Source organism: Erythranthe guttata, chromosome 8 (assembly GCF_056151865.1).
Source record: "Erythranthe guttata isolate IM_541 chromosome 8, IM_541, whole genome shotgun sequence".
Taxonomy (NCBI): domain Eukaryota; kingdom Viridiplantae; phylum Streptophyta; class Magnoliopsida; order Lamiales; family Phrymaceae; genus Erythranthe; species Erythranthe guttata.
Window position 1 is genome coordinate 6188976 of NC_142540.1, and position 12690 is coordinate 6201665.

At 32.4% G+C, this 12690-nt stretch overlaps 1 protein-coding gene and 1 long non-coding RNA gene across 2 annotated transcripts; both read left to right on the top strand.

Annotated features, from left to right (window-relative positions):
* The first annotated feature begins 3712 nt into the window (after window positions 1-3712).
* Window positions 3713-5265, top strand: LOC105973144 (protein FAR1-RELATED SEQUENCE 5-like). The gene is made up of 2 exons (XM_012998164.2): window positions 3713-4819; window positions 4864-5265. Exons 1-2 carry the CDS (start codon window positions 3713-3715, stop codon window positions 5263-5265), a joined length of 1509 nt encoding a protein of 502 aa, XP_012853618.2.
* Window positions 5266-11893: 6628 nt separating this feature from the next.
* On the top strand, window positions 11894-12690 carry LOC105951139 (uncharacterized). Its single transcript, XR_016033090.1, has 4 exons — window positions 11894-11952; window positions 12048-12115; window positions 12219-12321; window positions 12565-12690. It is a non-coding gene; the product is annotated as an uncharacterized LOC105951139 (long non-coding RNA).

Below are 12690 nucleotides of genomic sequence, written 5' to 3' on the forward strand. Positions count from 1 at the left end.
ACCATACTCATATAAAACGACTCTGGTCAGAATATGTGAACCCTCCTCTTGCGACTACATGAATTCTCATCCAAGAAAATGGCAACTTTGTAATATTGGAAAATTTTATAACGTTTAATTACTATTTTGCCCCTATACAGTTAATTATGGCTGGGACTGGGTTGGGTCGGTCGATTACCAGCCTAAAAACCGACCCATCCGTCAAACCATTTTTGCTCGAATTTGAAAACCGTTGCCGACCCAACCTTTGTGGGTCGGTTGATGGTTGGCAACCGAATATTTGGTTCCGGAATAGGTCGATTGACGGTTTATACCCGCCACCTAGTTCACTTAAAAAAATTCAAAATTTGGAGTAAAAATATCCACATTTTGCGTAATGCCACGGTGCGATCATCATTTATCAGTTCAAAATAATTAATAACAATTTAACGAAAAAAATATAATTAGGAAATTCAAAGTAATTTCAAACATAGAGATTTAGTGGAATTTTGTGGGCTTTTTGTATAAGTTTGGGCATAAAAAAAACTGGTTGAAGATTTAGGTAAAAAAGATTTCCTTTGTTGATTGTTTTAAAATTTAAAATACTAATACTTTTGATAATTTCAATAACCACTTAAGAGAACACGGCCTTTATTTTATATTTTTAATAAAATTGTAATAGTATAGTTGGATAACCGATAATTATCGGTTAACCAACTTTTGGTAATATTAAAAACCATCAACCGACCCATTATAGATGGGTTGGTTGAAATTTTTGACCCGATCCAATGGGTCGGTTAAAAATTGATTATCCGCCTAAAAATATGGTCGGTAATGGGTCGGTTGGTGGATAAAAACCAACCCAGTCCCAGCCCTACAGTTAATATTTTAATTTGAATACTCTGGTAACCCGGGGACCGGATATTAAATAAGATTATGTCACCAAAAAATGTTGTCTCCCAGAGTCGAACTCGGGTGAACCTATTGTACACAACATCAAACAAACCACTGGGACAGATGAAATCCTTAAAACATTACTATGAAATATATATCTAATCCAATTCTGTAAAAAGATTTATAATTGTTATTTAAATAATACTAAATAAATTACTAATTTTCCTATTTATTAATATTCAGTAATATATTAATAAATGTCATATATAAATTTAAAAAATATAAAGAGTCGTTGTTCGACCTCCCCAAATATCTATCATTAATTATTATATTCAATATTATTATTATTATTATTATTATTATTAATCTCCACTATTAAAAAATACAAATAATTGAATTAACTAAATATATGCAAATGCATGACTTAATACAAGCTCACTTATGTTATTAAAATCGATAGTGTGATAATTTTTAATAAAAAATAATATCAGATGTTTATTTATAAAGTATATATGAGGATTATAATAATATTATATGTGATTTTTCTTTTAATATGTAGTTAATCAAATAGGAAGATTTGGATTAATTATGCTCAAGTCCTATCAATTCTTAAACTTTTTTCAAAAATTTTAATCGATTGACATCAATTATTGACAATAACGTATGGAAATTATTGATTATTCTATATAGGACAAATATTGACAGTAATATATTTATAAGAAAAATGTAGATGATGTTTATTTTAACAAAAATAGATCATAACTCATTCCAATTAATCTTCCTAATTTAAAATAAAACTATAGATGATTAGTAGTATTAAAATATTATGTTGTTATTTTTATTTTAATACTTGGTATAATTGTATTTTAGAGGGAGAAAGTATTGACAAGAACATATTAATGGAACTAACTAATTATAATTAAAGTATAATACATTTTTAATTGAATTATATCATAAAAAGTAATACAATATAATTCGTAAAAATCGTAAGAATCAAATTGTCAATCATAAGATTTGAATCGATTAAGCTTTCTCCATTGCAACACATTTTCATAATAGTGATGTAGCCTGTAGGTGAGAATATTTCGTCCTTTTTTGTTGTAATAATAATAATAATAATAATAATAATAATAATAATAATAATAATAATAATAATAATAATAATAATAATAATAATAATAATAATAATAATAATAATAATAATAATAATAATAATAATAATAATAATAATTATTATTATTATAATTCGTCCTTTTTTTGTTGTTATTATTATTATTATTATTATTATTATTATTATTATTATTATTATTATTATTACCGTGTAAAAACTAAAAATGTAGAATTGAGTGGTTCTATTTTTTAGGAGGAAAAATAGGGAGAGAAATTAGGAAGATATTTTAGAAACAAAACAATTAAGGGCATAAATGGTATTAAATATATAAAGAAAACAAAAAAAGTGAAATAAATGCTATTTTGGCCAGCCAGATTCTGGCTATTTAGCAAAGTCCTAAATAAAATATTATACGTTTACTAAAACGTATCCTATATTTATCAAGTCCTTTGGTATTTGGACTTGTAAGATTTATTATTAGCTGTCATGCAATAACTACACTATTTCTCTTTCCATATAAATTAAGACTCTAAAATCATGCAAATATTTTTTTTTGTTTTTTGTGGACATTACTAACGTATTTCAAAAGGAAAATACCAAAACACTACACGTGTCATGCATGAGAACAACTGTATTTAACTATTTAATTTAAAATAGGAATTATTTGATAAACACCCCCAAAATGTCTTTTGCACTTAGAGCAACTCCAATGCTAAACATCAGAATTGGATTATCAAATACTCATTTGATAATTAAGATAATATTTTAATATCTATTTGCAACTTATTTACTCCAACCATGGTTATCTAAATCGATAATCAATTGGAAGTTTTTTAGTGGTTTTATTTGAAATTGCCACGTGTCATTTTTTGATTGGATGTTTAGGTAATTATTTTTTTGATAACTCAATTTCCAGGATGTATTTTTACATTCAAAGAGGTAGAATATCAAAATACTTACCCATTTTGATACTCCCATTGGAGTGGAAAATTTTGATTTTGGAATATCAAAAAGGTGGTTTATGGATTTGATAATCCATTTGATACTCCCATTGGAGTTGCTCTTAGTATGGACCCAAAAAATATTTCACTTTTTGAAATAAATTCAAATTATATTTAAACATTTGTTTTAATTACGAGATATATATATATTAGCCTCGTATATATATGGACGTATATTGTGAACTAATGAATCTTTCCATTCTGATTGCGCACATTCTCACGTTTACAATGGGAGGGGCGATGCTACATCCGGAGATAATAACCGGGTGCCCCTCCTATTGACATGTGACACTTAAATTAATTTTAATTAATTTTGCAATTCTAATATTCATTATTAATTTTAATTATTTATTTACTAAATTATAGTTAACAGAATCCCTAAAATTAAGGTAACTTAGATTTATTTTCTATTCCACGACTCCTCTATTTTTCTTCGCACGACAAAATATTGCACGTTTCCTTTTGTTTTTCCACCAGAATTCGACTTCTTCTTCCATTGTTGCAGTTGGAAAAAAATTTTAAAGGTATAGTTGAACTTGTTTATCCCATTAATTACTAATAAAAAATTCTTGTTGATGACTTACAACAAAAACGTCATTGACTACATTGTCATTGACGTCATTGACTACATTGTCATTGACTACATCATACATCTGAATTAGTTCTATCAAAGAGATTACTAATATTTTTTCATTGTTTCTAACTTTTATTATGTAAATATTTAGGAATGGATCATAATTTACTATATGCGAATATAAGCTCAAAGCAATATACACCTGCACAATTTTCAGAGTCAGACAATGTAGAGGTACGTAACGAGTCATTGGTTGAAGAATTTGAACGCAAATTAAGCGTGGGTCAACAAATGAAAAGTATTGAAGATGCATATTTGTTATATTGTGAATATGGACGTATCAAAGGGTTCAGTGTGAGAAAAGGAAAACATGATTACTTTCATGATAATAGTAAAGAACTTTATATGAAGGAATTTGAATGTTCTTGTAAAGGAACAAAGGATGAGAAACGTAGTGCTAAAAATAAACAACCGATATACTTAAAGATTGAAACAAGATTTGGTTGTACAACAAGACTAAGGATTGGAAGAAAAAAAAATGAAGAATGGAGAGTGACTATTTTTGATATTCAGCATAACCATGACATGGTCTCACCCGACCAAAGTTATATGTTGAGATCGGCTCGTAGTATTTCATATGCTAAAGGAAATACACTCAAAACATTGGTTGATGCTGGATTTTCGATATCCAATGCATATTCTTACTTGCAACAAGAATCACATGGGAGAGAAAATGTCGGTTTTCTTAAAAAAGATGCATACGATTACATTAATCGTATCGCAAAAGATCACAGACAAGTTGAAGATGGTGATGCTGCTGAGTTGATTCGGCATTTTAAAAATAAATCGAACAAATATATATTGTTCTACTGGGATTTTCAAGTTGACGAAAACAACAGGATGTGCAATTTCTTTTTCAGAGATGGTCGGAGTCGGGTCGATTATGAGGATTTTGGTGATTTTGTTTCATTTGATACCACGTATAAAACAAATAAATATAATCTGATTTGTGCACCTTTCACGGGCATTAACCATCATAAGAACAATGTGATGTTCGGATTAGCTTTTATGTCTCATGAAACAGAGTCATCTTTTCAGTGGTTATTCAACACATTTCTCGAGTCTATGGGTGGAAAGCAGCCAGAAACTATTTTCACAGACCAATGGCAAGCAATGATAAATGCTATTGAAGTTGTATTTCCGAATTCGCACACCGATTGTGTGAATGGCATATCTATCAGAATGCTCCTTCTCACTTTGGTAATTTGAATAATAATTCACATTTTAAGAATATGTTTCATAAGTGTATGGAATTTTGTGAATCTGAAGAAGAGTTTGAGAATATTTGGAGTAAAATGATTGCTGATAATAATCTTTATGACCATTCTTGGTTAAACAATATGTACAAGTTGAGAAATAAATGGTCTACTGCTTTCAGTAAACATAGATTCAGTGGAGGTCTTAAAGCTACATCAAGAAGCGAGTCCACAAACTCTAGTTTGAAATTCGATGGTAAGAGGACCGATACTTTGTTCGACTGTGTTCTGAGGTTTGAAAAGATTCAAAATGAATGGCGCCAAGATGAAAAGGAAAATGATTTTAAATGTCGTCATGGGATGCCTACGCTTGCTGTAAAAACTAATTGTTTGTTGAGAGATGCTTCTTCGATTTATACTCACACGGTGCATTATATGTTCCAATCATAATTGATCAACTCGTTGGGCATTTATTTTGATGGAGAGACTTCAAATAATGACACTTTATTCATGTTTAAAGTAAAATCTCAAGGAAATTAAAATCGAGTTCGAAAAGTTGAATTTGATTCGAGTTCACATGAAATAAAATGCACGTGTCAATTATTTGAGTCTGTTGGTATATTATGCAAACATTCATTGTTAGTTTTTAAACAAATTAATGTGAATAAAATACCTACGAGGTATATAAAAGTGAGATGGACAAAAAGTGTGAGGGACAGAGTTCGCTTCAATGAAGAAAGTTCTTGTGTAGACTATAATGAATCTCAGACAGTTTATGTGAACCATGCTATGAGGTTTTGTTATGATCTTACAATGCGAAGTAAAGCCCATCCCGAAACTAGAAATTTGGTGAGAAGTGGGCTGGAGGGAATTTTTTCAAATCTAAATGCTTTACCTGATAAGTTGGGTTTAGATCATGCAATTAAAAAAAAGTAATGATATGGCGCCACGTGATTCCAAGATTAGAAGTTTAGATGCTGTGGAAGAACCTAATGTTATAAATGATGAGTTGGTGCTTAATCCTCTTTATGTGAAGTCAAGAGGAGTCAATAATGCTCGATTGTCAAGCCATTGGGATACAAAGAGTAAAAAAAGAAAACGAAATATTGACTCTTCAAGTAAGTTTTTTGAATAAATCTTCACAATAATTTTTATTTTGGTTTTATGAGGTTCCGTAAATTTTTTTGTTTGTTTGAATTTGCTAGAGAGGGTAACAAAAAGTGCAAACAAAAGAGCGCAGTCGTCACAAGTGTCTATAAATGTACAACCAACAGAAGAAGCTTCTAGTGTTATTCCTTCACAAGGATCTATTTGTGTGCCATCCTCACAATATTCTACTGTTTATCATTCTCAAGATATCTCATTTGGCTCACAGCCTAGTGAACATCAAGCTAATTGGTTTCCCAAATCTATCATATCCGACAATGCAAATGGTGAGTTTTTATTTACATCAATTTACATGAATATATTTTGCATCTTATATATATTTTATGCATTATATTGGATATTTAGGGACATGGTGCAATGATTAATTTTGGTCAGCCTTCTTCAAGTATGTTCCAATATCAGGATCTTTTGTTGTTACAGGTATGCATTGTGTAGTTTTGCTAGGTTCTGAAATTTCAATATAATTATTTTGGATGAAAATGTATTTATGTAATTATTTTGTGTATGTTATACTTATTAGTTATGTTTGATTTCAAGGAATCAACAAATAATATGAAGGGTAGCAGCAAAGAGAGACCCCCTAACTTTCAGTAGGAATTGTATAGCTGTGTGGCGTCTGAATTGCAATTATTTATGTCCTCTGTTTTTTTGGAAGCTTTGTGTTAGTTTCATTTTATTTTGAAGCTTTGTGTTAGTTTATGTCCTCTGTTTTTTTTGGCAGCTTTGTGTTAGTTGTTTTATTTTTATTTTATTTTGTGTTTGAGATGAAATTGTGAAGACTACAGAACAATTGTTTGTTTTTGTCTTAAATAAAATTGTATGAGTTTGAAACATTTGTGAACTTTGGTTTCTTTCTTTCCTCAAAAATAAAAAATAATTGAAAAATCTCATATTAACTAAAATTGCATTTTCCACTTCACTAGATGAACTTTCACAATTTCATTAGTACAGAAGTGCTCCACAATCCATGAACCACCAAAGGAGCAATTGTTACCAATCATTTCTAGAAATCTTGTTGCTTCGAGAAGGTCTGAAGTATGTTCAACTTTGAGTAATTTATGTATCAAGGTATGCAATGACTACCATATGCAATATCAAATCAAATATTAGCCCTTCTCTAGTTTTTTTTGTCTAAGAAACACAAATAACTTCATGATAGCCTGTCAAGTACAAACTCGAAGAAGGAATTGGAATGAAAAACTTAGGTACAAAGATAATAAGATTTGCAAATGATAGAGTAAATGCTCTGAATCTATACAATATAATACTAAATAAATTCTCACAAATTTTAAACATGTTCATATACAAACATAAGTTTGACCATTTAGCTATCTCAACTTCAAACAACAACTACAATCCCAACAATTTGGGCTTAACATCGGTACAGAAAAAAATACGGTTGCCTCACGAAAAAGTTGATGGCTTCTACTCTTATGTCCCTCATTTCGCTCTTCGATTCCAGGAAGCAGAGATCCAAATTAATCTTGGCGGCAGATTATTTCAATAAATTTGAGGGAATTCAGAAAATTAGAGACCCAAATTAATCCAACCTTCAAGTGAAATAAATGCAAATATATCTCGAATAATCTTCTAAATATTGAGATTTTGTACGAAAAAAAGTGTAAGAAAAACTATTCTTGTTCAAGAGAGAAAGAAGCAGAGAAAAAATGGTGAAAGAAAATGGAGATGCGTCTTGAGATAGAGAGAGGGGGAGAGAGAGAAAATAAATCTAAGTTACCTTAATTTTAGGGATTCTGTTAACTATAATTTCGTAACTAAATAATTAAGATTAATAAGGAATATTAGAATTGCAAAATTAATTAAAATTAATTTAAGTGCCACATGTCAATAGGAGGGGCACCTGGTTATTATCTCCGGGTGTAGCATCGCCACTCCCCGTTTACAATAGTATCGTCCAATAAATTTCGTCCATTCATTGTAGGTGCACCGTTTCATTGTGAGGGATTTCTCAAATTTCATAAAATTTTCTGAAATATTTCACAGATTGCACAAAGTGTTTTTGAAATTCTTAGTATGCATACGGCGAATATATGTGGACATCGATTGAAGACATAGTGGTTTTCAAATATTTTCGTTATCTAGATTCGGTGAATATCGACATAGATTGTACGAAGTGGTTTTCAAATATTCCATCTGCCTTTAGTAGTGACCACCCCCAAAACACTATTCCATGAACATTCAATACTAGTTCTCTCTTAGGTATTCATATGTTTCAAGCTAATACATATAATAGTTTCATAATATACTCAGTTTCACCATATTATTGTTTGTGTATTACTGTTGTACAATTTGACTTGGATAATTTTATATGTAATTGGTGTTTGAATTTATTCTTTCTTGTGCGTATATGTGTACATGAATATATGGTTTTCATTATTAGAACGAATATAGGTCATACTGTTGTACGTTTACCAAATCATTTTTTTGTATGTTAATAGTGTACACTATGAGTTGATAATATTTTGTATGTTAATACTTAAATAGTGTTACTGTTGGACTGTTGTACATTTCCTAAACCATCATGTGTTAATAGTTTATGTTTTTTTTATTATTTTTAGATGGAGTCGGTTGCTACAATTTTGTTCAGATTTAGAGGAACGATTGCAATTTAGAGGAACGGTTGAAATCAAGAGATGGCCGGCTGGTATTAATTACGCATTGTTCATAAAGATTGTTTGGTCAAAATGGATTGTGATCAATGATCGTAACCTTACGCTTAAATATAAGATTGACGTGTTTGATGAATGTATTCTTGCCGATGATAAAGATGTAATATCCACATTTCTCTTGATGAAAGACTTAAAAAAATAGGACGTGTTGAGGTAATGGTGAATGAAGCTGAAGGTGAAGTTGTCACGGTGGATAGTTGCAATGCATTGCAACCAGTGCAACTGTTGTTATCGTTGTTTTAATACGATAGAAATGTGGTTGTTGCTGAGCAACATAATGTAATTCACCCACTCTGTGGTAAGAGGTTGCTCAGTGCTGAATGGGCTAACTTGATAAAAGATGTTGGCGAAGCGTTTGTAGGTGGAGCCGACAAATTCTAGAAGTCGTTTGTCAAGTTTTCCATTGAAATTGACTTTGAATATGTTTACGTCAAGAATGAGTCTTACATGGTCACAGTTGAGTGTCGATTCAAGCGTGATAAGCAATTCGATCCCCCTGCAGGATCCATGTGTCGATCTATAAATCTAATAATAATTTCGATATTCGAAAGTATTACAAACACCATGCATGTGGTATGTTCTTTGGAACGACGAGCAAGAAGCGATTAACTTATGTAATTATTGAACTAATTGATGGTTATATTCTGGCAATGCAGGCAATTAATCCACACAATATACAAGTACATATAAAAGACAACTATGGTACTGATATGAGGTATCGTGGAGGGCAGCTGATGGTGGAAGGAACTAGATATTTGGTGATCCAGTACGTCGTATTCGTATCTTCTAGCTTATTTTCAAGAAGCCGAGCGAACAAATTCAGGAAGTATATTCCATTTGGAGGTTGATGACGCGGGGAACATTTTTCATTGTTGGTTTTTTGCATCTGGTGCTTGTTTGGTAGGTTTAAGCTTTGCTGCCAGTAGTGATAATTGGCGGCATGTTTTTGAATGGGAAACATGGAAGAATTCTATTAAACGTTGTGGGAAAGGACGGCGATGAAGGTTTTTATTTCAATTTATTTTAGTAGTTGTAATGGTTTTTCAGATATATTAGCAAGTTTCACATTTCTCAACTCAAAATTATTTCCAATTTTTGTCAGTTATATATTCAATTGTATTTGTTGTTGTTTCAAGCGAAGCAGAAGCTTGCACCTGACATTTACGAACTACTATGGCCCCTATTATATGTGCCATTTCGTGCAATAATGATGCTTTATTTTGAAATTTAACTAACTTATGTTGGCGCCAGATTTCGGTTAGTGAAGATTGAGGAAATCCGCCATACTTTGAAATTAACAGATTGGCAAAGATTTATTTCTATGTTTATTTTGGAATTAATTAGAGTCCTATTCTTGTAATATTTTATTAGGACTTAGATTTATTTTCATGTATTATATTCTAGTTAGGTATCTTTTGTTCTTATCTAGAATAGAAGTAGAAATCGACTAGAATTCCATTACCTAGTTAAATTGATTTCTTAGAACTCAAATTAAGTTTAGGATGGTGAATTTCGTGCCTATATAAGGCCCCCAACCTCATATGCGTCTCATGGAGATTTAACCGAAAAAAATTCCTGTAAAAAGACTTTGAAGGGTGCAGCCGGTTCTGCAGCCCTTTCTACACATCAGGTGTGGCAACAGGACGAGTTTCTTCTACCAGACCACAAAGAAGATCGGCGTCTCGGGAGAAGTGTTTAAAAGATCCCAGGAGAGGTTGATCCGCCGTCTGAAGGGAGTCCAAGAGTGCGAATGGAGGAATTGCTTTGAATATCAACAAGTCCGAATCGTGTGAGAGAACCGCATATAACATAAAGATGTAGTCTTTAGTGTTAAGAAAATGGCATACGAATCGTGTGAGAGAACGGCATATAACATAAAGATGTAGTATTTAGTGTTAAGAAAATGGCATGTAACATAAAGAGGGAGGGAGTCATTTTGATAGGCATTTTAATCAACAACTTATTTGGTAACTTCTGAAATATCTCCTCCACACTCTCATCCCCGCATAAGGTGTCTCTTATTTTCTTTCTTGTTCAAGCTTTAATTATCTATATAACTCAATATATTATATTTCAAAAAGGTTTTCAAAAGTGATGTGGGATAAGCATAATTTTATAAAATATTCCCAACAATTTTGCATCGGAGTAATGATTGTCAACTACTCGACACCAGTCAATGCATGGTTCATCAGTAGGACAACAAAGAATTAACTAGATATATTGATGTTATTTGGTCCTAAGCCCGGGCGAATAATCACAACTAGGGGTGTAAATGAGACGAGCCGGCTCGTGAGCTTTCGAAGCTTGCTCGAAAAAAGCTCGTACTCAAGCTCGAAAAATCGAGCTCGAGCTCGAGCTCACGAGCCCGAGCTTTTTCGACGAGTCGAGCTCGAGCTCGAGCTCACGAGCCCGAGCTTTTTGGCGAGTCGAGCTCGAGCTTCATTTCAGTTGTTCGACAACTCTCGAGCAGGCTCGCGAGCCTTACCTTTTATCTATATTTTTTAATACATATTAATAATATATTATAATGGATATTATTAATAATAAATAAATAAAGAATAATATTACTTTTTTAATTGAAAAAATAAATTTGATGGATGGATTTTTTGTTGTGCCGAGCTTGAGCTCGAGCTCGAGCTCGCGCTCGTTTCGTATATGAGCTCGAGCTCGAGCTCCTTAGAAACACAAGGAGCTCGAGCTTGAGCTAAATTTATAGGCTCCTCGAGCTCGAGCCTTGGCGAGCTCGAGCTCGAGCTCATGAAATAAGGCGAGCTCGGCTCGAGCTCGGCTCGTTTACACCCCTAATCACAACATAATGAGTTAGTTGACGAGGACATACACAAAGGATCGGAGACAGCCTGCCTCCGTGCATGAGACTGCCTCCGGGCATGAGACGATCAAGCTAGCCTATTAGCAAACTAACATATAATAGGATCGGAGGGACAAGGCGTAGGTGCAGATCAATTAAGGGCCTCTTTGGTTTGCCATATTAGGCTTGATGGGATGAATAATACCTTCGTGTATTATGTTTGGTTTGGTTGTTTGGTGAGGCTTTGATAAGGGGGCCCACAGTTTCCATCCCTCAAATGATTTATTGGCAGTCACGCCAATATTGGCGTGATATGCTGTCCTCCTTTTATCCCATCATGGAGTGGGTTGTGCAATATTATTTTTGCCCTTGCAACACTTAGGTAATACTGATTATTTTCATATAAAAACAAAAAGTACTTGTGAAAAAATCCCTTTTCCCGACATTAGCAAACCCTAATCCGAAACGAAGGTAATTTCTTCATCTTCTTCACCGTTTTCATTTTCAAAATTTTCAATCTGAAGCTTAAAAATGCGCATATCATCTGAGGCTTTTACTCTCCGTAGGCACTCGGCACCATTACACGGCCACTGAAAGTCGTTTGTGTTGGTATGGTCATTGTTCTTCTGCTCCGGTAAGTCGGTTTGTTACAAATTTTATTTTTGTGTTCATCGTGTCTGGTATTTTAATTAGTCACACTACTTCATAAATCCGTCTAATATGGTTACCAATTTCAGGTTGTTGTTAGTTGATATTCTGCATAAGCTTGTTTCGTGATTTGGTATAAAGATACCCTCTTTCAAAAAACACCGGGTTCGTCGGATTAATTAACTCAGTCGGGTATGTCCGAAATTCTTGTTTAAAACTCTGTATTTCTTACAGGTTTAATTACTACATTATTTGTTTACCCTAATTTGTAACATTTATGTGTATATTGTAGCCAAATTTTTAACATTTATGTACATATTGTAGCCTGAATTTGGGTTATTTTTCCCTAATGTTGTGTACTATGTCGTATCAGATATGTTGTCGATGTCATTATTCCGACCAATTTTTTGAATGATTTTTGGGTGCATATTGTAGGGACTTATCGCCTTACGATGAATTTGTCAAAACAAGAGGAAGATGTTGTAGTTGTCTTGCATCAGCTAATGTTTAATTTGAGGCTATTTTTTTTAATATCTATGCACATGTTTAGGCAGTTTAACC

What these genes read in the sequence shown, in the direction of transcription:
- LOC105973144 (XM_012998164.2), top strand. Translation starts at nt 3,713, where the DNA reads ATGGATCATAATTTACTATATGCGAATATAAGCTCAAAGCAATATACA. An exon ending in GAATGCTCCTTCTCACTTTG is followed by an intron (nt 4,820 to 4,863) that starts GTAATTTGAATA and finishes ATGTTTCATAAG; the next exon opens with TGTATGGAATTTTGTGAATC.